This window comes from Lissotriton vulgaris, chromosome 7 (assembly GCF_964263255.1).
Source record: "Lissotriton vulgaris chromosome 7, aLisVul1.2, whole genome shotgun sequence".
NCBI lineage: Eukaryota > Metazoa > Chordata > Amphibia > Caudata > Salamandridae > Lissotriton > Lissotriton vulgaris.
The window spans coordinates 640,653,530-640,681,399 of NC_141695.1; the positions used below are offsets into that span (position 1 = coordinate 640,653,530).

Genomic DNA, 27,870 nt, shown 5'->3' on the forward strand with positions numbered 1-27,870 from the left:
TTACAATGTCAGCAGGATCTCCTTCATAGGTACCATAAATGCGGTCTGTGCTCGAATGGATGGTTGTTAATATTCACTTTGCAAAAATACTATGCAAAATGATCTGTTTCTCTAGAGGAGATGTTCTACGTGGAGTCAGTGCTTAATTTGTAAATGAATGAGTGCTGGTGCCCAAACACCAAGGCTGCAAAGTCTTCTATCCACCTCCTGCCTCTTTAATCCACTAGCAGACACCTCTTTCCCTTTTCCTCACTCTTGCAGGTTCATAATTTCTCCCTTTGTGATGGTTTTTCCACCTTTCTCTTCCTGCTTCTTTCCCCTTTGTATTATTTTGTCTCTCTGTTCTGATTTCGGAAAATGTCAGATCGGAAAAAATAAGTCCCTGTCCCCAAAAATGAGTACTGGTGGCCCCACAGGCTTGTTCCATTCGTATGATTTTCCTCAATATTTCTTTTCTGTTTCCCTCTCTTCTGTACCTTAGCCAAGGGCCGCCATGTACTCTTTTTCAATATGTCACTCCTGGATTATCTATTTCCAAATAACAAAGATATACTGGGGACTCACACGTGGGTACGCTGCCCGTCACACCACCTGTAACTGTTCTTCTCAATTACTCGCACACAGACACACTCCCACATTCCACATATGCTTACCGGCAACAGCCGCAACATAGTAGTAGCTTGAATTTGTCACAACATATCATTTTAATATAAATGAGCTTTTGTAGATCATCAGAGAATGTGATAAAAGATTAACAAATATTAAATTATGTAAAACTATGCATTCATATAAAATGAATCAATATTAAATTAATACTTTTTCCCCAGTGTTGGCTGTTTTCGTGTTGATGTATGTTGCATATTTTTGGTGAGGCTGTTACATAAGTTTGATTCGATTTTAGTTATGTCAAGGAATAAAAAGAATGTGTAAATGATTTTTTAAATTTTTTTTTTTAATTGACAATTAGGAAACAGGATTATTGTAAAAGGTTTTCTAAACCCTCTGTTACTATATGTTTGCCCTGCATGGGCAGTGCAGGCATGGCATTTACAAATAAAATGTGGCACGGTTGGGAATATCATGTACACATAACATGGTTGTACCCCACCCCGCATTGATACATTGTATCTGTCATGCCGATGGGGGTCATCTCGACCCTACATTGTCCAACCTACATACACATGATATGGGGATGGACCTCACCAGTATCCATGCGTATCCGTGCGCAGTTCCATGACTGCTCGGGTTACATTGTCTTTTTGGCTTTGTAGAGTATTCTATTTACTTGTTTACCCTCCTTGTCATTTCGCTTTTTCCCTTAACGGTAACCTAAACACAAAAGAGCATGCGTTTATCCTACGAATTACCATTTTATTTCTTTTTTAGCATTTACCTTCTATGGTTTTAATTAACTTTGCAAATTATAAATTAGAAGAAATACTGGAACAGTGTTGCTTACCACTGTTTATTGTCTTTTAAGCTTTTCAAAGGAAAGTTTTTTTACTGTCTTGGAGAAGATACGAGAAATGTCACCAATAAATCTGATTGTCTGGATGCCAAGTATAAGTGGGCGAGGCACAAATATAATTTTGACAATCTAGGGCAGGTGAGTCTGACATGTGCATTACAATCAGCTTCCCATTTAACTCCAGTGTCTTTTCAGTCTGACTCATAATATGTAATAGACAGGAGTAAACAAGAATGCACAATTTGCACGTCTCACTAAACGACATTGTTTTCATAAGAAACATTCGGAGTTTTGCATTTTCTGGTACATTATTCAGAATGTGAGATATATCCTTAGATCTCCTTGGTTAACACCAGATATCTTGGCAGAGGGATGAGATTGGGTTGGATGTCTCGTCAAGGGAGACTAGTAATAGTAAAGAAAGCAAAATGGGGATGTCATGGAGTAAAATATCATGTTTGCTGGAAGCGAGGGCTTCACTGAAAGAAAGCACACAGTGAGAAGGCAGCATGCACTGACCTCTAATCAAATCCTATTTTTATGTTTAGGCCCTGATGTCTCTCTTTGTCTTGGCCTCCAAAGATGGCTGGGTGGACATTATGTATGATGGCTTAGATGCTACCGGAGTGGATCAGCAGGTATGTTCTTTTTGTTTAAGCTGCTAACTTTAGATTGCTAATTATTGTACAACACAGTTACCATCACACACATGGTTAGACCTCTATTGTTATATTTGAAGCATCCTCCAATTCCATTGTTGTACTTCCTGAATACTAACATCCCGCTCCATCTCCTTGTCCATACTTATTCTCACCACACAAAAAGACACCTACTGAGAAATACCACTATGGGCCAGATTTAAAAAAGGGTTTGCATAAACTCTTAAAAAGTATTTCCTTTCCAGAGCAGAAGGTATTTTGCGTTGGAAAGGTGTGCACTGCTTTCTGCCACTTTGTGTCAAGGGGGCGTTACTTGGTTTTAACTTCGGTTGATCAGTGTAAGCACCCACAGTATTTGAACAAAGCCTGATCTACTAAGTTAGTCAGACTAGCCTTTGTGTCAAAAAAGAAAGCATGCTTGAATCATGTACTTCTTTGGGGATATACCATAATTTCTCTTAACATTCCATACATTTTATGTGTGCTGAAATGTACAGCATGTGTTGGTGTATGGAAAGGTTAAGAACTTGTCTAGCCATAGCAGTTTGTGTACTAAAATGTTATTCTCCATGTACAAATCATATGCTAGACAGCACGAACACATCTCTCTACTATTGTGCAAAGATTGTGTGTGGCAGCCTTTTTGTTTACCAGCACTGAGGTAGTGAGACACTTTCAATAAATATGGGTCTGCGCTGATTTCTCCCCCTTACACAACGCATCATAGGAATTTTGGGTGTTGCACTGCATTGCTCTAAAAATATTAATCTGCCCTTTATATCAAGGACAGAGCTAATAAGATAGCCCAAAAAGTAATATGTGTTCCTTCACCTTAGCCCTTTCCCCTATAACTCACTTCCAAAGTTATTGACAGAGGAGGATTAGTCTAATTGTTGACACTAGCCAACTTAAACAGACTTTGAAAAGAGCTCAGCAGTCAATGTCACCTGCTATTGTTAAAACTGAACTGTAGGTTGAGCCCAACCAAGATGGCAGCTCTGCTTTGAGCTCCGTTGTATATTGGGCTGTGTTTCGCAGTTTTGTAGCCCTCTGCACTTCGCTGGGCTTCCTTCAACAGGATGATGGATCCGTTTTTGTATCTTGCACCTGCCGATCCTTGAACTACCTTTTCGAGAGGATCACAGCAGATACAGCGAGTAACCACCCTTAAAAAACCTTCCCAAAATGTCAGCCTCCACCACTTAGACCTGCCGGCAATGAAGTCTACCTCGCCTGGCAGTCAGCAGCCTCCCAGTCCTGCCCTTGCAACTCCACCAACTGGACCACGCTGACAGTCACCTGCCAGCTCACGGATAATTACACCAGTGTCATCTGCTTCTCTGGAGCATTTTCAATGCTTCACCTCCCATGTGGCCAAAGCCAAAACTGATGTGCGACTCACGCAAGTGGTGCCCTAAACACTGCGCGCTTGGGTAAAGTTGTTACGGCCTACACGATCTCAATAAGGCTTCTGCTAGCTGTTTGTTGAGTCTTTATACTTACCCAACATTGTCCCATTTCTCACGAGACACACATAAGTGACTTTCCCTTTGATGTTATGTCGGTGAATTGCTGCTTCTCATCCTCGCCTTAATCCAGGTTTCAGCTTTTGGAGATCTGTTTGCTGACTTTCATGGAGCCCATCCTACTGCTTCTAAACTATTGAATAATATTAATATAATAACCATGAATTTGTAAAGGGCACAGCTACCTCCAAAGTGGTTTCCCGGCGCTGGAGACCCTCAGGAAGATTAAGCAAGCTATTGCCCAGAGTCAGATGGTGCTGGGCTGACCTGCCGCCGGAAATCAAACTGTGAACCCTGTGGTCCAGAGTCAGGCACCCTGGACGCTGCACCACACCTACCAATTAGGATGCTGCCTGTCTACACACCCCGCTTTTCGACATTGGGGTCTCCGCGCCAACCCTCTGCTCCATTGCGGTTCTAATACTGTGGCCTCACAAGCTGTGGTGCAGATACTGCTTTCTCTTTTTCCCACACCCATACCTGCACTGTGGTATTTGTCACCTCATGCCACCATCACTTCATAGATCTGATTGCCTCACTCTCTTCTGAGGCCATTGGTGACTGGTGACTGATCAACCCCTTTGTGTACCACTGTCTGTCTAGTAGGGAGCCCTGAAACCGGTCACATTACATCATCCACTTTTCAAAGGGCTTAGTGTAGTGATTTTTATCATTTTGAACAATTGGTGGCCCTACCTGTTCTCCCCATTATGGCAGAATCCAAAAATCGCAAGTATGTTAAGTACAAGGAGAGTGAGCATTCCCTGCAATGCTCTTACCAATAACCTCCAGCCCCTGACTGCCCAATTAAAGATAAGGCTCATCTGTCTTTGACATTGGAAGTCATCTAGAAAAAGCTAAAAATAGTGCATGAAGTACCCAGAGCACCAAAATTAACATTGATCTGCTACAATTTGAAGTGGCAGTAAATAGAAAAGACCTAAAAAACGGAACAAATGAATCATCAACCCCCTAGAACCAGATTAGCACTGTAGAGGATCACAACAATCTCTACTCTAAAGAACTGACGAAATTTGAGGCGCTACTTACCAGTCGAAAATGTGACATCACCAAACTTTAAGACCGTAACAGATGGAACAGTCTCTGTATTCTTGGTTTACCGAGTGCTCTGAAGATGCAGCCAGCTCAAATATAGCATTCTTGGAGGAATTTATAGCGTCAACCTTGTTCATCTCCTTCCCTAAGGATTTTGAACTGGAACATGCCCAATAGTCTTCCAACTTTAAAATCCAGGAATCTGACCTCTCCAAGATCTTTTATTTTTAAACCTTTACCACACCAACATTCAGAACTCATTGTAGCCCATATGAGAGTGGTCAGATTGATTGCATGGCGAGACACCAGAATCTTCATCTGGCAACACTTTTCCAGAGATACTGTCACCAGAAGAAAAGGCTTTCTGGCAGTAAGAAAGTCATTCATAGCCAAATTAATACAGTTCTCTTTTACTGGCCTCTCGAAATTTAAAATTATCTACAAGGGTCAAACCATGTCTGTGTATGAACCAGCTGACCCAGAAAAGTTTCTAGAGAACAAAACAGAATCCCAGTTGTAAAATGATTCCAGCCTTTCTCCTTATTCTCTCTGTGTCAAACTGTTATTCTGCCTGGTGATTGACCCGATGGCCTCAGGTTGTCCCTGAGTCGGCCTGTCTGCTCCCTGCATACTTGTTACCATGACACAACTGGGTTTGTAGTTCCCCATCAATGTTATTTACCCCTGAGTCTTACTAGTTACTTGTTTTCGTATGTGTTCGGCCGAAAAAGATGTGCAATTTGTGAGTTCACTCTAGACTGGATGAGCTTATGTCCACACTTCACCATCCACTCCAGACACCAGACTGGATGAGATTATGTCCACACTTCACCAATCAAAGAGGATCTCTACGCTTTTGAAGTGATGATATCGAAACAACCAGGGCTCACCAGATCTTCTAGAACTTTTATACCTAGCAAGCCCCCGATTCACCTACCTATCACCCCTAAACATATTCTACCCAGCTGGAAATCAGTACCCTCCCATAATTTATCTTCCAGCCCAATGCAAAGCATCAACCCATTTTCGGAGAACGATCTTCGCTCTCTTCTACACTCCTACGAACCCTCTCTAACGATCCCATATCTCTCACACACATACCCATCACACACCCATCACTACTATCCCCCCAACCCTGGGTACTATCCCCCCAACCCTCAAAGGTCCTCCACTCACAACAATAGAGGAATCATCGACAATAATCTTAGAAGAGTCCCAATCATTCAGGATCACACTTCTTCCCTCATCACACCCCGGCTTAAATGCACACTCCTGAACTGTAGATCGGCCTCTAAGCACGCAGCTGACATAGCTGACCTCATTATCTCTACTGATCTGGACCTGATAATTCTAACCGAAACCTGGCTAAGAGACTCATCCTCACCTCTCATCGACATCCTAGTACCCCCAAACTAAAACATCATCAGACTGGACAGGAGTGGTAAAACAGGGGAAGGAATTGCATGTCTACACCGTAGCAACATCAACGTAAACAGATCCATATCCCCTGTAATCCCCTCTTGCGAATACATATGCCTCGACATCAACAGCAATGGCAAACCAGTAGGTTAGTTACAAATCATCTATCACCCACCTGGTGACAACCTCATCTTCACAGAACACCTCATGGACAACGAACAATGGGGGACAAAACACCCAAACATTCCTTGGAGACTTTAATGTCCATTGGAACGACCACAACGATACAGTGGTCAACAGTCTCAAAAACTTCCTCGGCGCCCTAGACCTCAACCAAATATGCAATAGCCTGACACACAATGAAGGCTCAATCCTGGATTTAATAATCTCTAAAATCGATTCTACTCAGCTTGAGTCAATCCAACCCTGTGATTGGTCAGACCATCATATCATCACCTTCTTTATCAAGGAAACAGTGAAACTTAACTCGGCCCAATCCACAAAACCAAAGGTATGGAAAAGAGATTTGAAAAAACTCAACCCTAACACGTTACCCTCTTCCATCCACAATCTACTTCTGCCCCCTGCTGGTTCTTCCAACGTACATGATCTCACCAACCACTACCTCAACTCTATGACCTCGATAATGAACGAGATTGCTCCCCTTCAACTAAAGAGATTTTGCGCGAAAGACTCTAAACCCTGGTTCAACGGTCTTCTGAACGAGCATAGACGTTCTCTCAGAACTTCGGGACCCAACTGGAGATCGGTCCCATCCGCCGAGCACCTCAAGATTCTAAGAAAAAAGAGAAATGCATACTGTAGAAAGATCAAGCACACTAAAGCAGACTGCTTCAGCCACCAACTAGACCTAGCAAGAAATCGCCCAAAAACTTTTTGAGTTAATCAAAACCCAATCTAAGGATTCACCTCAACGTCCACAAGACTTAGCCCGTCCACAACCCACTTGTGAAGAGTTTTCTACCTTCTTTAATCTAAAGACTGATAACATCAAGAAAGATCTCCTCAATGACCTAATATCACACTCTAGTCCTCATACCAAAATCTCCCTACTACCCCCAACTGCGTCACAATAAATCCCTTCAAAGTTTGATCTAAAAAACGATGCAGCGTGGTTATCCTTTGATACCTAAACGGAAGAAGCTATAGGCAAGATTATTAGTGCCTTGAAGCCTGCCAATCACCTCACCGACCCTCTCCCCGCAAACGCGGTTAAAGACTTTAGCCCATTGCTTCTACCTCTCTGGACCAAAATAATTAACAGTTCACTTCAAGAAGGTTGCATCCCTGACACCCTCAGTGTGGGGCAGGTATCACCCATCCTAAAGAAACCCACAGCTGACCCTACGGACCTAAACAACTACTGCCCTATTTCCAATATTCCTACCCTGGCCAAACTTCTGGAAAAATGTGTACACCACCAACTGACAAAACTTATTGATCACTTCGACCTTCTTAACAAACACCAAACAGGATTCCAAGCAGGTCACAGCACAGAATCAGCCATGACACACATAATTGATGATGCACTACACATACTTGATCAGAACGGTACATGCCTAATCATCCTACTAGACCTTTCCTCAGCCTTTGATACGGTCAAACACAAGAACTTGATAGATCTGCTGAACCACAGAATGGGTCTATCAGGGTCAGTGCTTAACTGGTTTACCTCTTTTCCTCAAAACCGGACTAAAAAATTCAAGGTCAACAACACCCTGTCCAAACCCGTTCCATTAACGTTGCGAGTCCCGCAAGGGTCCTCGCTATCCCCAACATTATTTACCTTATTCATGGAACCATTCGCCGATCTGCTACGAGTGTCTAACGTGCAATTTCACATGTATGCAGACGATACCCATACCCTTCAAGACAATAAGTGGCTTAACACAATGCTTAAGAGCACCCAAACATGGCTGGCAGAGAACCACCTCAAATTGAACGCTCTAAAAACTGAATCCCTCCTAATTGCTCCACCCACCAAAGTCCCCATAATGTATAACTGGGTCAAACATCTTACTGCACTCAACGCTCAACCAACCATTGCGGACTCAGCAAAATCATTGGGTATAACACTTGACTGCAATCTCAATATGCAGAAACGCATTAGCAACGCAACTAAGGGAGCAAACTTCCAGATAAATACACTGAGGAAGTTGAAACCCTTCCTGCCCACCAATGGCTTCAAGATGGCAGTTCAAGCTCTAGTTATACCTCGGGTGGATTATGGAAGTGTCTCTCTATGCGGCCTCCCCAAAGCTACTACAGCTCCCCTAGGAGCTTCTATTAATGCTGAAGCGAGACTCATCACTGGCTCGAAAAGAAGGTCCCACATCTCCCCAGACCTAAAAGCCTTCAACTGGCTTCAATTTGAAGCCAGAATTCACCTGAAAACAGCGTGCATGACGCATAAGGCCACACATCACAATGCACCCAGCGATCTCACACAGAAACTGACAATATCTGATGGTATAAGATCCACAAGAAGTGCGGAAAACCTACTACTGTAGCCACAAAGATTCAACAAGAAAGCAACATATAAACGATCCTTCTCAGGAATGGCACCTAGGATATGGAATGATCTACCCCCAGAAACAAGACTGAACTCCTCCACTGCATCTTTCAAAAAGGAAGTAAAGGCGATTCTTAAGGCAAAATTCACTTGAACACAGTCTAAGGAAATTTTGAGAACATTCGTACCCGCACCATTTGCCCCTATTATGACATGGGTCCAACTAGTCAACCCAATCATTTTATTTGCCATAGTCATGACTCATCCGGACTCTCCTGTTTTGCACATTATTGCTTTGCTGTATGTTGCACAAGATGTTATGTATATTTGACTTACTTGTTTTTATGTGTTTTATAATTAACCTCACTTACTGTAAAGCGCTCTGATATCCGCAAGGGTCTTGTTTGCGCTCTATAAACCTTTCAAAATAAATAAATAAATTATAATAGGCGTGGACTTTAGTTTGCCAATGTACCCCTCACTCAATAGACAATCAGCCTGTAAGTTTTGACACACATTTATGCTTAACTTCTGTACCATACACTCTCTCACATTGTTATTGTTATTGTTATTTTTGATTTGTAGCGCGCTCAATCACCTACAGGCCTCTAAGCGCTCGGGAATCGATGGTAAACAACAACTTTGACAGTACAGAGGGCATCCACTAGCCTACGTGGCTCACAGGGCTCTCCTGAACAACAGAGTTTTCAGCCCCTTTCTGAAACGTAGGAGGTTTCCTTCCTTTCGTAGTGGCTCAGGTAGTGTGTTCCATAAATGCGGAACCAGCACCAAAAAGGCTCTACCGCCCTTGGTGGCAAGTTTGTACCGAGGGCAGACTAATAGCTGCGAATCTGAGGACCTAAGAGCTCTCTTTGGGCTATACATTGCCAGGCGATCTTTGATGTAAGCAGGTGCCATGCCATAGATGGCTTTATGGGCGATGCACAGGTTTTTAAATTCCACTCGCTCCTTAATAGGGAGCCAGTGGAGGCTTTGTAGCAGGGGGGATGCTTTAGTGTGTCTTGGCTGTCTGAAGATAAGACGAGCGGCATCATTCATCACCACCTGTAACCTATTTATCAAGGTTTTTGGTAGGCCAAGGTAGAGGGCATTTCCATAATCTATGCGTGAAATCACAGTAGCTGCGACGATGGAACGTAGCATAGATTGGGAAATGATAGGCACTAATTTCCGTAGCTGTCGGATGATATTAGTACAGCTGCCCACCACTGAAGAGATTTGGCTGACCATAGAGAGGTCACAATCCAGTTTGATCCCCAGGCTCTTCACGTTCAAACTGGGTTTTGGGGCTGGACCTAACTCTGCGGGCCAAACATACGTTTGACGAGTACATAATCCTACAGGCAGTGACTTTACCTTGTTTTCCCCTCCTCACAAAAGCTTCTCAAGGATTGATTATATACTTGTTGATACATCGCTACTCCAAGAAGCTATTTTGCCTCAAAAGAACCCAAATTGGTTTCTATGATCAAACTACTATTACAGTCAACTCATGGCACATAAATAATGAAATTCTGGACAAGGAATCTGATGTCTGTGAACTAAGTCACAAAATAGAACTCCTCAGTCAAGACAATGTGAACTCAGTTTCATCTCCGGTTGTGTTCAATCAGAGGCCAAATTATTAGCAGCATGTCTGACAGTAATAAAACTATTAAAAGTTATTTGGACACTGTAGCCATTGAAAGTAAACACAATAACTTTTACATACACACTCTAAAGACTCTGCCCTTCTAAATTCCCTCAAAAAACTTAATTATGACTATAACATAATTATTAGCAAAAATGCCCACCTTTGGGTTCATGCCCAGAAAGCTAAGAAACTCTTGTATTCAAGTATAAAGTAAGCAAATCTTAGGACACTTATATGAAATTCAAGAAAAATAAAAACTTCATATCCCCATTAGACTCCTCCAGGATCACTAAGCCAGCACCCAAGGGCACTCGTAATGTCTTTAAAGAGTTATTTGCCAAATTACATACGCTTCAGCCCTAATTTCTCAGGATTCTTGTAGAGATTTTCTGGACTAAATCCCATTTTAATCCATCTCTGAGACTGCCAAAATAAAACTTAACAGGCCTTTAGATATGAAAGAGATGTTTGATGTTATTGCCACGATTTGCAGAGGTAAGGCAGGGATAGCTGGATGGCTTTCCCATATCCTTCTATAAAACTTTCTCTTCTGCGCTCAGCTGTCCTCTGGAATCTGTTCTCCACCATTTTACCACATCTGGCAGGTTGTCCGGCTCAGCTGCAGAAGACTCATTAGTGGTTATTTCGACGGAAGGTAAAGACCACTCCCTCCATAAAAACTATAGGCTGATTACCTTTATAAACATGAATGCAAAACTCGGTCCTAACATTCTGGCTAAACACCTGGAACTCCTTTTTACAGAGCTAATTCACCCTTCGCAGGCAGGCTTCATCAAGGGCCAACTTGCGAGGGCCCATACTTTCTGCTATATAGTTGAAAATGCTTCCCTTTTGAACTCTGCATCCTGCACCATTGCCTTTGATGCAGAAAAAGCATTTGACAGTGTCATGAGTAGGCCTGGGTGGAGTTCAAGGAAGCTATGTGGAGTTCCGCAAGTGACAGAGTGCGTTAGTTTGCGCAGTTAGCACTGATTTTTAGCACTGGGTGCGCAAATGGCACCATGAGGGTGCTGCTTCTTTCTGCCACTCAAAGAGATTTCCTACTGGAGCGTCAGCCTCCTCAACGTGAACGCAAGGTTTCTTAACGTGAGCGGTCACGACCAGGTTGAGAAATCTCACTGGGAGGTGATCTAGCTGTGGATTTTCCTTGCTCGTATTTGCCAGCTTTACTTTGGCAAGCGCAAGAGAGGAAAAAACTCCACGCTGCAGAGTTTTGTTTATTGCAACTCGGCATGCTCTGCTGAGTGCAGAAAACTCTGAGAACGGGCCAGAGTTCACCACCCAGGCCTAGTCTTGACCTTATTTGGATCCAAACTTTGTCAACATGTTCTTGGTGATGCCTTTATAATAATGGTTATGGCATAAAATGCCAATCCTCCTATTAGAATCAGAATAAATGATTACTTCTCCGATTCCTTACCCTACAACAAGGAACACACCAGGGCAGTCTGAAATCTCCTCTACTCTTCTTAATGGTAAGAGACCCCTACTTAGATTACTGAATGATTGCCCTGATGTTTTAGGTTTTAATTTTGCTACCACGTGTCTCAAAATGGCAGCCTGTGCAGACCATATTCTGATCTTCACTGATGGGGTTGCTGATAGGCAGAAACATGTTGACGTAAAGTTGGTGTATATTTGATGATAACCCCTAGTCCTCTTCTTTTTAATCCTGTCCTAAGAGACCGCATAATAAAGCCATTTGATCTCCTAGATACAGTTTTTATTCCTTTTCAATTCTTTTTGTACCCTGCCCCTCACCATCCTTTTCTTTGGACCCTTCCTCAAAACACCTCAGCTCCTCTTCTAGTCCAGAAGAGTTGTAGCCACACCAGGGACCTTGTGGCCCTGGTGTGAGGAGGGAACCCTATGGTAAAGCATGTTGCCCATGGGTGAGTGAGGGTTCTCAACCTAAGAAAGGTTTCTCCCTCTACGAATAGGACACATAACTCTTTGGCCCCAAAATAGTTATTACACCATCTTGGGGATCTCTCTTTTCTTGTCTCCCCTTGTTTTTGATTTTTGAGAACGTACTTGAGTGAGCTTACAGATTCTTTCTCTTGTCAGTCATTTCGCTCCTGCTGGACAGAGTTCAGTCCCGTGGGAGCAAGCTCTCTGATTGGTCGGCAAAAACATCATAGGAAATGTTGGTTGCTGCAATACTGGACACATGGACTCGGTCCTCAGGTCTTGAAAATGTTTAAAAAATACAATTTAAAGGGGGCAGGGTAGGGGTACTCTAACCCCCTGAGAACTTTTAGAGGGAGTTCCATCCAGACCCAGCTCCCAGGTCTCAAAATTAATTGGAGTTGCTGAAATCCCTCAGGATTCCTACATTACTTTGGGAAAAAGAATTACAAAAAGCATGTGGGTTGTGTTTTCATGGGGATGGCAGTCCACACGCAATTGGGTAAAGAGCTTGGCTACAGGCCGTGTCCTGCAACCAACACCATGCCGCACACCGCCACTGAATGTGTGTGGCAGGAGGTTAACCACCTACTGTGCAAGATCATGTGCCCAACCCCGCATTGCTCATGCCCAAAGGCCTTGCACAAAGGGGAGTTAGCAGCCCATGAGTGGGTGGCTAAGTTAATAAGATCTTACTATACATTAAAAAAAAATTATATTCACTGAAAAAAACAAAGGTAAAAGTTGCGTTATAGTTAGGAATGGTAATTTGATTTTAATTTACGTTAAAAAAGAACTCAGAGTGTTATATTTAGATGAAATGTGAGTTGAAACTTAGCCTTTTAAACTCAAAAAGCCCTGAGGTTCACCATTTATGGTTTACTGACCTAACTACAATTTGTGCCCCACCATTCTCTGCTTATGACCTCACAGACTGCATGCGTAATTACATAGTCAATTATATCATTGAAGACATCACTTATAACATCTCAAATAACATAATTGATAAACACTGGGCATGGTAGGGGCACATGTTCTGGTTTGCACAGTAAACTATAGCTCGTGACTTCAGTGTTTTTTTTGTTTAAAATGTGGCATATTAACCGACATTTTCACCTAATTATGATGTCATTTTAAACTTTGTTTTTTGAAGTATATTTCTGAGGTCTTTTTTGTTTGTTTTGAAACGCCTTTTCATTGAAATTTGAATAAAGTACAGAGTGCAGCTGAAATCAAACGATAGATGAGAAGCAGCACATCCTAAAAATACCCCCCACATCAAACAACGAGGAACATTGTATGCATGCCATCTCTCCCTCACCCCCTTTGTTCCCCTCATACCATGACTACAATGCATTTTCTTCCTTGGTACTGGAGATCAGTCTCATTCTGTTGTGTTTACATCATGCACCCAAGTCCCAAACCTTAGTGTGTTAGTGAGGGCAGCCCTGTGACTTATATACTGAGTCCTCAACCAAGGCACAATAGTCAATTTCTCTTAGCCATTTAGCTACCGACGTTGCCAAGTGGGATATCCAGAAGCTAGCTATGTCCCTTTTGGCTACTACTAGCCCGGGGGATCTCCAGAAGCTGACTGTGTCCCTTTTGACTACTACTAGCCTAGTCTCCACCAATAACCTCTAACCCTCATTCTTTTCTGAGCTCTGCATTTTATGAAGAATAGTGAGTCTGGGAATTTTTCTGCTGGTATGCCGGTCACCGGCCTCAGATTCATTATGGACCCAATTCTGATGTATAATTTAGCGGTCCCACACTGTGTGCATAAATGCCCCAATAGTTATCCCGCATCCCAAACAGTTCGTTTCCTGGCACCTTCTCATTTTGCATTACCTCTCCAATGTGAAGTAGATTCTGTTAAAGTATTTGAAATGGATGCGACACAGCCTTCCTGAAAAAGTTGCTTGTCTGGCTGCCATCTTAGCTTCAATCCCTTTGTTGTTTTGCAGGGTACCCAGATCTTGCTCCTATCACTCTTTAAGTGCTCGAAATTGGTCTGAAGAATTTATTAGCTCAAAATAACCTGGAGATACCTATTGTCTCTAATTTTCTATTATTATTTTTGATTTCAGGGAGTTGAAGTCTGGGACTGGGTCAGGCCTTTTTTGTATATCCACAATGTGTGCGGCATCTGCAAGTAACAGAAGAATTGCAACTTATAGAAATCAAACTTTTCTGCCAGCTGTTCAAAGATCATCATATCATCTGAGAGCCACACATCCCTGATCTTATATATTCCAGGCCCAGCCAGGTTCACTGCCATAGCGGGATTTCCAGTGTCAGCCCAATGTGCCCTCAAATTCACTTTAGGACACCCTGCAAACACTCAATGGGGATAGCAGTAATCTGTGGGATCCCTAAGGGGATCCCATCTCCACATGGAAGACTCAGCAGACCTTGTGTGTCCAGAGTCTCCAACTCTAATCTAAAAGCATCCAGTCATTGATAGGGAGGAGAGGGATGACCCAACAGAATATTTTCATGTCGACTATCTCTAGCCTGCCACCAAAAGGGTGACTGGACACACCTTCTCTGTGCAACTTCTGGAGGTCCCCACCCACTGGACCCACTTTCTCTATGCAGCTTTTGGAGGGACCATGCCCACAATATGTTAGTCAGAGTGGATTGCAGCATGGAAAAGAAATTGGCGGGGATTCAATATGGGTCATTGTGTAACATATAGAGAAGTTGCAGGAGCACAACCATTTTAAACAAAGCCCCTCTGTCCATGATATTCAGAAGGCGTTTGCGCCATGCCTCTATGTTAGCATTGACTTTACCCAGCTGGGGCACTATGTTCAGATTCCAGCATGTCTGTTGGTCCTGAGAAATATGCATACCCAAGAACTTAAAATAAGTGGTGGCATATCGTGACACCAGAATCCCTGAAATCGACAAGTCGGACCCACCCACAATGTGTTTTGTGGTGGAATTGTCCAAACTGGCCCTGAGGCCCAACATCTCTAATACATCTCCAATATGTGGATTGCTCATGGGATGTACTCAGCAGATCTCTGCAAGTTTAACAGTGTGTCATTACCTTACAGAAAAGTGTGGCTCTTCAGATTGTTCCACGGCCACACCCCTCACATCTGTGCATCCCTCCTTATTTACTCTGTTAATAGTTTTATAACTAAAGCAAATAGTAGAGGGGACGCGGGCAGCTCTGCCTCATACCTCACATTATCGGAAAGGACCAAGACTGCAGCCCATTCACTTGAATGTGCCATAAAGCAATTCAACACAAGCTTGAAAGTATGCGCTAAAATACATTTTATTTTAGGACTTGGTGGAGAGAAAGCCACTTGACAGAGTTGAAGGCCTTCTCAAAATCTACCATCACCAGCACAGGCTGCTCCATAGTGCACTGTTCCAGTTCCAGGTAAAACCGACACAGACAATGCCTAGCGCCCCTCCTTGGTATAGAGTCATTTTGATTACAGTTGAATAAAGCAAAGATCACTCTGATCAATCTATTGACCAGTGCCTTTGCTGTCAGCTTGATCACAATGTTTAGTGATGAGATTGGTCAGCAAGATGCACACTCTGTCACTGACTTGCCTGGTTTGGGTATCACTGCGATTGTCGCCACAGATATCCAGGAGGAGTCTGCAGACTTGTAAAGTCTGATTAAAATTACTAGAATATGGAATACTAACCAGGAGGCATTCTTTTTGTGTGAAATCAAGGCGAAACCCAATGAAGCCTCTGTGCCAACATTTCCTGAATTGCCACTCTCAATTCTTCTTCACTAAGCATGTTATTGAGGTCGTTTCAGTCCTCTGCACTCAGCCTAGAGATCACCGAGTCTTTTACAGTGGAATTCTCTCTTTCTGCTTGCACCGGCCAGCGCGAGGCATACAGATCTTTTAAAAAGTTTGCAAAGTCAGTTGTTGTATCTAATAAAACATGTGCCTTCCCTCCTGTTGGGTCTTTGACCCATGGTTTGAATCTTTGTGCGATTTCTTTGTGTGCTAGCCAGTACAGTCATTTACCAATTTTATTCCCATGCTTGTGCAGGTTGTATTCAGAAACAGCCCAAGCTCCTCTGGCTGCCTCAGCCAGACAACACTTCAACTCTTCTCGGATAGCCACCAATTGATGTTGGTTTTCTGCATCCGAGGACTCCAAAGACTGGGGCTCACACTGGGTGAGCCTGCTCTTGAAGGAAGACTTTTCCCTCTTTCTGTCTAGTTTAGGATCAGCCATGTGGGATATAATTATTTCCACTGTTACCACTTCAGAACTTCCCAAAGGGCTGCTTCAAGGGAGCTGAATGCAAATTGAGCTTGAGATAGGTGTCTATCTCTTGTTTTGAGGAGTCATAGAATCTAACGTTCGATAATCAGCCTATGGGCAGCCTCTATGGGGCCTTTTTAGGTCTCGCCTAGGCAGCGTGCATGCGCTGTCTCTCCGAGACATAAAGTAATCTATTTCATGGGTGAAACTCCACCTATTGCCGGGTAATTTGTCCTGTCGCTTGGCATTAGTTAACTCAGGCATTTATTTTGTTAGCGTGCTTATTACTGGCTGTGCTTCTGATGCATCACTTCCAATTATTCCGGAAGCAGCACCGCCTAACTTTAGTGTCCTTACCCTTACACGCGCGCAACATTCCCCTTTCCAGCAGCGATTGAAGCGTCCAGTCTCCGTTTGGAGTCTTGTGGTGGCGTCTAATCGTCACAGAGACATTATTGCTTTACAGATGTTTTCAAGATGTTGCTCTGTCAGTGCAAGATTATCCCCTGTAGCAAAACCCCAATAAAGTGCAATTTACAGAGCTCGGCTGATGTTGCCATCAACCAAAATTAAAAGCATACATTTTTCTAAGTTTACAAAAGTCTTTGCATAAATGATGTAGCTGTTTGGGATAACAATTAGCAAAAGTGCTGTTTGGAGAATTAACCTACATTACTAGAACAAATGCAGTCAGGGTACTTGAAAGGGGTCGGCTAGCACGAGCGCAGCTGTCTAGGGCTTTCAGTCAGGCGCGAGGCTGGAGGAAGTTTTGAAACGTGGCCACGGTCGCACGCTGGGCAAAAAGTTGTGAAGAAAATCAGTAATTTGAGCCACTACTGTAAAAAGTTAAGCTTATAATAGAGCGATCACCAGAACTGTCAAAGAATAATGATTTTCCTTCATGTAGGCTTTTTAGTTTGGTCAGAAACAGTTGTATATGTTGTAGTTGCATAGTTCATAACACTTGCTTAACTTCAGTTTACGATTTTTTTTGTTGTTGTCCTTGGCCATATAGTGTTACATTTCTGCCTCAAAACGCTGCAGTCAATATATTTTTTCAAATATTCTCATTTAGCAAATGTGTTTATGCAGCTCACGTTGCGCGGACCCTCCCCTTCTATAAACTGCCAAATGTTTATCCAGGTATTTATTGTCTTAAGAGTTATGAACCTTGCCAGGTCCTAGTGTGTTCAATAGAAGCGCACCAGAGTGTTTTAAAGATTTAGAAGGTGCACATCTAAAAGATGCTTCCACACATGGTGAGCATGCCATTTCACGCGGTCTCCCCATACGTGCCATCGGTCCTCTCTATGACTTGTGGCTAGGACCCTGCAAATAGCTGCGTTGTTTGCGTCCGCACATCATCAACGCTCTGAGGCCCCGCTTGTTATAAGCAGGATTTGCCCCATTGGTAACCAGATGGTTTGTTTTGTGGCGGTTCATATTGGTGTAGAAAATGCCTTCTCTAGCCACATGAAGGCATTGCAATAGGACCTCCATAGCTACAGTTTACTTCCACAATATAGCCAAATTTGAGGTCAGATCCATAGGGTTCTCTCACACGTCTGGGCCTTTGTGCCACTGCACCTTCTGTGCTATTGATAGCAACCCCCCCAAGACTTTACCTAAACCCTGTAATTTCACTGGTTTTGTTTCATTACTTTTCAAAAAGTGTATGGCACATTCAATGAAGATTGAAGTAGAGATCATATAAACAGCCACTTCTTCAAGACTATACTAACAGCATTACAGCAGTGATCTAATCTCACTTAACATAACTCTCACTGGCAAAGCCGATAGATCTAACCTTGATGATCAAACACATGCATGAAACAAGCATTTGCAATGCAATAGGTGTTGCATTTACGCAAGTTTATGCTATTGGCATTGTATATGACAATGCCTTCTATTTATGTTTTAAAAACGGAAACAAAAATCAAAGGCATTGTTATTTGCAATGTCAATAGCTCGGACTTGCGTAAATGCGAGACTTATTGCATTGCAAATGCTTGTTATTTCTCTATGTACTCTTCCCCTGCATCTCTAGGAGTGAATGGTCCAACAAACTTCGAGGAGGAATATAGATCTGTGCTACTCCTGCTGGCTCTACGGCTGGAACGAATAATTAATCTAGTCTCAAGTGAGATTGGTGTAAGTGTGAATAAAAAGTGAATTCAGACTTATGCAGGTGCACCGTCACCAAAGATCAATCAGCCCCAGCAAGGCCAACCAATTGGATAATACTGTTGATCTCTTATGAGTGGTTGCTGTCCTAGTGTCCCTCTGTGTGTCCATAACTGTATTAAAACCCCAACCCAGGATTAATGTTTCAAGTAGGAGTTGGCAAAATATTGCATTCTGCCCATGTCATTGGTGAAATTTCGGTCACTCCGCGATACTCTTTCAATGCTGTGTTCTAGCTAAGTTCCTCCAATTGCTGCATGGCAGAATTGTTTTCCCACAAGGCTCCACAATATTCCGAGATGGTGAGCTTGAGCAAGATTTGGCATCCCCATGCGAAATTTTCAAACACAGGTGGTCACTAGGGTTTGTGAGCAGTCAGAGTAGATTTGGTGCAGCTCAAGTAGATTTTCTACTCGATCTGCAGCAAAATCAACTTGAATGGCTGCACACTCTGGTACAACACATGGTGATGTTGGCACTTATTTTGAGCGCTGCTTGTGATACTGCCGCTAAATTGCAGCACAGACTGCATATTTTCCACCTGTTGGCAGAATTCTGTGGAATCTCATGGAGTTTTTCTGTAAACCTGCGGAATTCTGCGGAGTGAAATATCACGTGTTCAGCCCACTTCTAGTCTCAAATGGTGCCCCAAGTAGCAAATACGAAAGCTCTCTTAGGTTTTGTCTGTGTGCATTGAAGGGGATAGGCACTAATTATTGTCCAGGTCTCCCTGACTAGTAGTCCTGTGATTTGTGTTAATCTTCCCAGAGGGCTATTGTGTACTTCTGATGCCACCATCAGAAAGGATTAGTGTAAAGGATAGCCACCCCCTGCAAGCCGTGACTTACCCTGAGTGATAAAATGTATTATAACCAAATCTACCCTAAAAAGCACAATTAGTGCCGAGTAGGCAAGTTTCCTTCATGAGAAGCGCCTTAGTGGAAAGTTTCTTCATATGCACATAACCTCCAAGCATTTACATTTATCGGTCAATGCATTCATGTTCCAGGAAATCATGCCATAATCAGAGGTCCCAACTACTGCAGTCACGGCGGGTAGAATGCTACATTCTCCGGCCTGTATTGGTGATGTGCTGTCAACCTGGAAAACCAACCTCAATTAAATCCCAACTCCCACCTCTCCATATTTCCAAATATGAAGTATCTGTCACCCTCATGACAATATACAACAATGAAAAATTAAATAAAGAAAGAAGTAACAAAAGAGTTTTCACAACAGTTATGGGGAGCATTGATTTGGGATGTTATCTATAGCCTGGGACACAGGAATTATGTGATTCTGTGACTGTGGCGGTTTTCACTAAATTATGGATTTGCCACACAATCCATCATCTGCTGAATAATCTGCAGATTTTAACAAAAATAATTTGTGTCTAGTTTAATGGATTAAAAGTTACTAAAAGTGTGGTGACGAGTGTTTCTGCTTAGTGGAAAGCTCTTCAGTTGACTGGCCATCCTTCAGCTGCTTAACCCTCTATTTGGGTCTTAAACTGGTACTAATAAGGTGAAATGTTTGTCCGGACAGAGTTACCATGAGTTAAAATGACAAAATAATGAAGTAATACTATGGCAAAGTGTGCTGCGTTGCACTGCATAATTTGCCATTTTTTGCCTCATAATTTAGTCAACCCTGCTACAAAATTTGTCCCTCCCCTGCCGCACAATTCCAGTGGCCCTATCTATATCCTGCCAAACTGATCAATAGCAAACGGGTGTTCATACATCATCTTGCATGCCCATATTGTGCAAATCTGTTAAATTGTGCTATCCGTGTACAGTATATGTATAATGAACTTCTGTTGTCCCTTGGGTGTACCCCATGTAAAAAGCATAACTGGACAATAAAAAAGGAGTTATGCATGATAGGGCTGAGTGGCTGTTAGGAGAGGTGTGGATCATCTTCATTGCTAGATCATTGATGGAGTTCCCTCCATCGTTTTAATTCTTATTTTTTTCTTAGCGTACCTGCTTCCTAATCCTGCATGGACACCTTCTGTCACTCTGAGCATTTTGGTCTATGTTGCCTTTTAGGTCTTTTGCCAGTTGTGGCCCATTGACAGTCTTTTTTAATAGCTTTCTGCTCAGCTACCCATTCCCATGCTAACTCAGAACTGTCAAAGAATAATGATTTTCCTTCATGTAGGCTTTTTAGTTTGGTCAGAAATAGTTGTAAATATTGTAGTTGCATAGCTCATAACACTTGCTTAACTTCAGGTTTTTTGTTGTTGTTGTCTTTGGTCATATAGTCCAGAAAGATAAGTATTTTGACTAAGTTACAAGGGATGACTGACGTTTGGTGGGATTTCTTAAGGATCACGCCCCTAGCTACATAGTTACAGAGTCTTATCATAATCACTCGTGTGCCGCGCCTGGAAGAGGCCTCAGGATCAATGCACAGTGTGCCCTGTCCAGTACAAAGCATGTCGAGAGATCCTCCTCGAGAATCCATAATTTAAACCAAGGCTTCAATTAATGATGTCATTTAAGACGTCATCAGTGATGTCACTGACCATGTCATGAGTGACGTACTATGTGTTGTCTTCAGCATTCCATTGCGGGGGCGCGAGTTATAGTTAGCTCTACTAACTATAACAGCCAAATTTCTCTGGTTTTATCTGAGGGAAATGTCCAACTAACTATAACGTCCCTGAAACCTATGTTTTTTTCAGTGAATTTTTAAGGTTTTTTAAATGCTTATTTCTAACTGGACCAACTACCCCTTTTATTACCTCCAGTAAGTCTCACACAGCAGGATTGCTAACTTATTATATCAGGCCCGCCCCCTCCCTCCACCACTGTGCAAACGCGCCCTCAGGTGCATTAGAAGTTCGGGGATTAAGTTCCTTGAAACCTGAGAGTCCCTGGGGGCCAACTAGACCACCAGGTACCTCCAGTAAGCTCCACAGGGCTGCCTTGCAGAGAGGTGTTCTGAGGCCATGCCCCTTTTTACACCACACTGCAGACGCAGCTCTGGTGCACTGCTGTTTGGAAGAGGAAGTCCACTTCTGTCCTGAGGTCCTCAGGACACAAGAGGACCTTATCGCCCCACCAACTAGGTTGGATATTCATTGAGCCTTCTTGTGTGGGGCCGAACTGCAGGATTTAGGATGGGTCCTCATGCAGAAACCCAAACAGGCCTGGTAATAACAGTACATTGAAGATCCTACAGGCTTTCCTTTCTAACAGGACTCAGACGGTGGCCCTGGGGGACTTTGAATCACGCCCATTTGTGCTTATTTGCGGAGTTCCCCAGGGATCTTCCTTGATTCTGACTCTTTTTAATGTGTATGTCTCAACCCTAGCGCCAGTGATTCGATCCTTTGGTTTTAATCTCACATCGTACGCAGACGACACGCAGATTGTGGTGTCACTGCTCCCGGGTGGAACTGACAGCACAGCAGACAGGTTCAGAGGCTGTATGCAAGAGGTAAGCAACTGGATGGCACAAAATTGTCTCAAGTTTAATTCAGCAAAGACGGAAGTGCTTCTTTTTGTGTCCAAGGACAACTTCTGGTCCTTAAGTTGGTGGCCAGAGGAAATGGGGACCCCCCCTTCACCGGTGGCGAAGGTAAAAAAACCTGGGTGTTTTCAAGGACGAGTCGCTGTCTTTTAAACCACAAATTAATGCACTATCCTCTTCAACCCACTATGTGTTAAAAACCATTCGTAAAGTTCTGCCGTTTTTAGCAGATGAACACAGAAAAACAGTGGTAACAGGACTGGTGTTGTCCCGATTAGATTACTGCAACAGCCTTTTCCTGAATGCCCAACAGGGACTCTTAAACAAACTCCAGATCCTGCAGAATGCGGCAGCTCGCTTGATCATGGGCACCCCTAAGTTCGCCTCAGCAGCACAAGATCTGGTGAAGCTACACTGGCTACCAGTTCGAAAAAGAATAGTTTTCAAAGCACTCTGCGTGATCTTTAAGGCACTGCACGGCCTTGGCCCCCAATGCATGAAGCAGCTCTTCCACTGGTACAAGCCTGTAAGATCCCTAAGGTCAGCCGAGCAGGGGCTGGTGATAGCCCCAAGAGTGAGGAAAGTGCGTTGGGGGGGCAGGAGCTTTTTGGTGGGTGCAGCTAAAGCCTGGAACGCACTGCCAAAGAGCCTCAGACAGTACCATGACCTGTTGGCATTTAGGAGAGCCCTCAAGACGTGGCTCTTTACTCACTAATGTTCTTTCACATACTCACTGGTGATCACCCAGCGCCAGGACACCTCCGGGTAACAGAATTTTTTTTGAAATTTAAACTTTATTGTTTAGTTAATTAAAACCATAACAATTTGATGAATGTCACACATAGTTATAAAATTTATACATTTGTCGCTAAAAAAAAAATGTACCAATGTTAAAAAAAAAATTCAAAGCATTAATTGTTCATATTGTTTTTATACGTTTCTCAAATGCCTGCAAGAACTTCACCAGCTTGCAGTGTATTCTTGGAGCAGTAGTATCCAGGCTTCCAATAATGGCTGATCTACATGTTCGTAGTTTCATGGACCGATAACTTTCCTTTAGGTGTGACCGTTCCTTGTATAGCATCTTACAGTGACAAATTATGTGTATTAGATCCTCTTTAGGGCTACCACACAGTCGACAAAAAACGTCGTCAAGCAGTTTCCAGGCAGGTTCATTTGCTCGTGTGGGAAAGTCCCCAAGTCTCAACGCCATCAGCTTTTTCTTAATAAAAATAGAATAAGTTGTTTCCAGGTATTTTGCAGCTGTCAATGTCTTATAGCCATTTATCACAGCCCATGAATGCGAACGATGGGAGAACATTTCTTTGTCCAAGATTAACGAATGAAGTTTGGCCACTTTATTTAGGGTCTGTTTTAGGACAACAAATGACAGATTATTATCCCATAGGGTTTTTGAGCAAGTTGTCTCCAAAGCTTGCATGAGAAATTGATTTGCTTTGGAATTCTTTTGGGATTTAAACTCTTGCCATAGGTAGGTATTCAGATTGTTATTACTTGCTTTTTGCTTGATCTGATACCAGACGTTAATATACGAGTATTGTCTCCCCGGTATTTCGTTTTTTAGTCCAAATTCAAGTCGCAATTGTGCTGGTGATGTCGTGCGTGGGAGACGTAATACTTTTTTGTATATTTTAGTTGTCAGGATGTTTAGTAGGTCGGCATCCTTTCCGTGCATTGCCACACTTGCATAGGTCAGGGTTGGGAGGATTTTGTTTGCCATTACGGTTAGAAGGGGTTTGAGTGATGGCCCTTCCAATTTTTTTGCCAAAGTAATTAGTCCAAATATCAGAGCACCCGCTCTTTGTGTCAGATAGTTCTTCTGTTCTTTTAGGTTAAGTTTGTCATCTATATAGAATCCCAGATATTTGTAAACCGAGACTTTCTCTAGAGGTTTTCCTTTTAACCATATATCATGATGCAATCCACGGCGATTAGTAATCAACATGGTTTTAGTTTTTGAAATGTTTAATGACAACTTGTTTGCCATCAAGAAGTCCGACAGTTCCGTTACTAATCTGGTTAACCCCACCTTTGTTAGGCTCAGGAGGACAATGTCGTCTGCATAAGCCAAATGCGTGAGCTGTAAATCGCCAAGTTTTGGTGGGTGGGCATTGCAGTGGTTCAATTTCGCAGAGAGATCTGAGATGAAGAGGTTAAATAAGTGCGGCGCAAGAACACACCCCTGTTTGAGGCCGATGGTTGTTGGAACTTTTCTCGACAGTCGTGATCCATCTCCAATTTTTACTTGAGACCAAGTTTCAGAATAAAATAGCAACAAACCTTTTAGGATACACTCAGGAATTGCCCATGATCTCAATTTCGCCCACAGCAGATTACGATCCACACTGTCGAAGGCCGCCTGAAGATCTATAAAACACATGTTCAGATCCTGTTTTCTACTCATGCACTTCTCCGCGATCATAGTTATGGATAGGATATTTGCTGTTGTTCCGATCCCTTTCCTGAACCCCGTTTGATTTAGGGGAATCAGTTCTTTCTCACTAGACCATGCGACCAAATCATCCAAGAGTAGAGAAGCAAAATATTTTGCCTCGATGTCCTGCAATGCTATCAAACGATAGTTGTTTGCTAAGGATCTGTCCCCACCTTTATAAATCGGCGTAAATATTGATCCTTTCCAACTCTCTGGTACTTGGTTCATGTTCTGTACGTCTAAGAACAGTTCCCCCAGGCAAGGCCCCCAGAATTCCGGAGCATATTTATACGCCGCTTGTGGGATGCCATTCGGGCCTGGCGCCCCACTTGTTTTTCCTTTTTTGATTCTTTTAATTATTTCTTCCGCCGTATATGGATTATTCTTAGGGGTCGAGTTTATTAAATCGCTATGGTCTCTAAACAACGATTTACCTTCTTTTTCTTGTACATAACACAGTTTATTTTGATTTTTAGAGCATGGGCCACTACTTTGTGTTTTTTCCGGAGAGACCGAAAATTTAGATGCCAGAAATGCTGCCCACTCCGATTCCTGCACATTAGAACTCAGGACGTTACAAGGTCTTGTTAGTTGGTTTATTGTTTGCCAGAAAATGTTAGAATTCTGTAGTTTTGAGCTATAGATTAGTTTTAACCAAAAGCTGTCATTTGTTGATCTTTATATTCCCAGATCATGTTTTTGTATTCTTTTCTTTGAGCCCTAAAAATGGCCCATTGGCTTGGACCATGATTTGCCGATTGTAGCTTCCTTTGAGTTTTTCTAAGCTGTCTTCGCAGGTCTTGTAGTTCTTTCGGGAGTTTTTTCCCTGGTCCATCAGGATCAGGTTTCATAATAGGCGGCTTCATCTTTGATTTTAATTTTTGCAGAAAAAGAGACCATTTTTGGATAGCGTTCATTGGGGAACTCCTTATCTCAATCAGTGTGTCCTTCATTGTAGTGAACCATTCGTGATCATTTGTGTTAGACCAGCTTATCCGTTTCAAATTAGCAGTACTTAACTGGCCTTCTGGTAAGTGTGACGGTTGCAATCTTTCCTTATTCAAGTTGAAATAGCTATGTTGCAATGCATGGTCGCTCAACAGGGTAAACTCTATTTTAAAATTGATCACCAAGGGGATTAATGACAGACTAACCATTGTAAAGTCCAACGTGTTTTGGGAATGATGGCCATAGTATGTTTTCCTGGGAGGTTGATCTTCGGAGTATCTCCCGTTCAATACTCTCAATCCCAGAAACTCCAATTCAGTCACTAATTGGATTGCTAGACTGTCTTTACGTGGACCAGCACCTCCTTGCCACTGTTGGGGGACTCCCCAGTAGATATTATCAGATAGTAGTTTATCATCGTCTATAGGTGTTAAAATCAGGTTGGAATTAAAGTCACCCGTTAGTATGAGGTTGGAAAGTGGATCAGTAGACCGTAGATCCGTTATGACTTTGCACAATGTCTCATTCTTTAGCTTTTTCGCCTTGATTTTTGGTTGTGTGTAATAATTAACCAGTATTGTTGGTTTGTTACAGTTATTGCTTTGATCTGTTAATTTGATTAACTGAATACTGGGATCCGGTGATTGTAATTGTACTGAATTAATTTTTAGTGATGAGGATACGTATACAGAAAGGCCACCAATTGCACGGCCATAGATTTTACATTTTTCTGCTGCTACATTATAATGAATGAACCCAGCAAGTGCTATATGTTCTTGGAGCCAGGTTTCCTGTAGCGCAATTATGTCGCAACCATGCCATTCTTTCAGAGGAAGCCCCCCTTCCAGCAGTCTCTTAGCACCTGCAATATTCCAAGAAACTAGATGTATATCCTTGTTAGAGTCTTGTTTCTGTTTAGTTTTGAACGGTCACACCTGCTTTTTTGCATTTAGCATACCAGGGAGCCATTTCCAATTGTCTAGTGTACTCTGTGATTCGTCATTTGCCCGTTTTAGTTCTTCCTGTAATGGTGGTGGTTCGCTTCTACCCTTTGCATTAAATAGAATTGAATAAACTGGTTTCTTTTGATTGACATGTGTATCGTCAATTTTCCTAGTAACTTTTACTCCGCACAACCTCTTCAATGGCGGCGGGTATCGAGGGGAAATTTGATAAGATATTTTAATACCCCACAATTGAAAGATGTCCACTTTCCTCATGATTGCTTCTGCTATATCCGTTGATTTCCAGGTTGTCAGAGTATGTTCTGCTGATGTTTCATTAGGGCCTTTAAAAAATTGTACCTGCTCAAGATCTGCCGTGTTGATTTCCTTTAGGTCATCAAATTCTGTCAGTAACTTCAGAATATTACTCCTATTTAGTATGTCATGTGTTCCCTGGGACTTATACTCTGGTGACCAAATTACTTTATTCAGCTCAACACTGGCATTGTGATTAAGCGGCCTTGGCGGGATGACTGATTCCGTATTTACCTGACCAACCTCTAAGTTCTTTACGCCCTGTCTTATTGGTCTCTGCGACGGGGAGCTTGGGTCTACATTCAATCCATAACTTTTGTAATTGGATGGACCCTCTCTGATTATGATTGCCCTGTCCGTTGTTGGTTGTGTCGATGGAGCTGGAATTCCCTTTAGACCCTCATCACTATGGTTTAACATTTGTGCGAGGTTAGTTAGACATTCAGGGACAGTATTTTTTTCTATTGGCTGAACATCCACCTGTGGTATTATTGATTTTATTTCCACTATACTCCCACAAGGTTGTAAATGACCCCTCTTGGCATCCTTATCCGAACCTGGAACCATGACTTCAGTATGGTTGATGTCGTAATTTGCTTCTTGCTGCGTGCTCTGATTATCGTTATATTTGCATCCTCTTTTAGGTGTAAAAATGGGTTGATGATTTATGCCAACCGTCTCGGTTTGCTGTATTTTTCCCACAGATTTAGAATTAGTAAGTGTGTCGGATTTCTGGAGGTTTTTATCAGCATTTTTTGACACTGATTTACCTCCTTTAGCTGTTTCATTACTTGCTATTAACTCAGTGTAGTTTTCAGATTTACCAGTTGATTTTGGCAAACATTGGTTCAAATTCGAAAAGACTGGATATAATCTACTATCCTTGATTGGAATAACCCCACTTTTCTTATTTCTGGCTTTCCTCTCTTTTTTCCTTTGTCTCTTGGTTACCGTTGGCTTTGTGGTCTCATTATTTCCGGCGTCGTTCTCAACTATTATGTCAATGACATCACCTGTATTAGTCTTAGCCAGAGCCATATTAA

The 27,870-nt window shown here is 42.5% G+C and overlaps 1 protein-coding gene across 1 annotated transcript in view; it reads left to right on the top strand.

The window, feature by feature from the left end:
- CACNA1G (calcium voltage-gated channel subunit alpha1 G) overlaps positions 1 to 27,870 on the top strand; it is a 787,437-nt gene that overhangs the window by 520,943 nt on the left and 238,624 nt on the right. The window contains exons 22-23 of the mRNA XM_086930846.1: positions 1,481 to 1,606; positions 2,017 to 2,106. Of these exons, the coding sequence (XP_086786972.1) occupies positions 1,481 to 1,606; positions 2,017 to 2,106 (216 nt within the window). The remainder of the gene's footprint in view (positions 1 to 1,480; positions 1,607 to 2,016; positions 2,107 to 27,870) is intronic.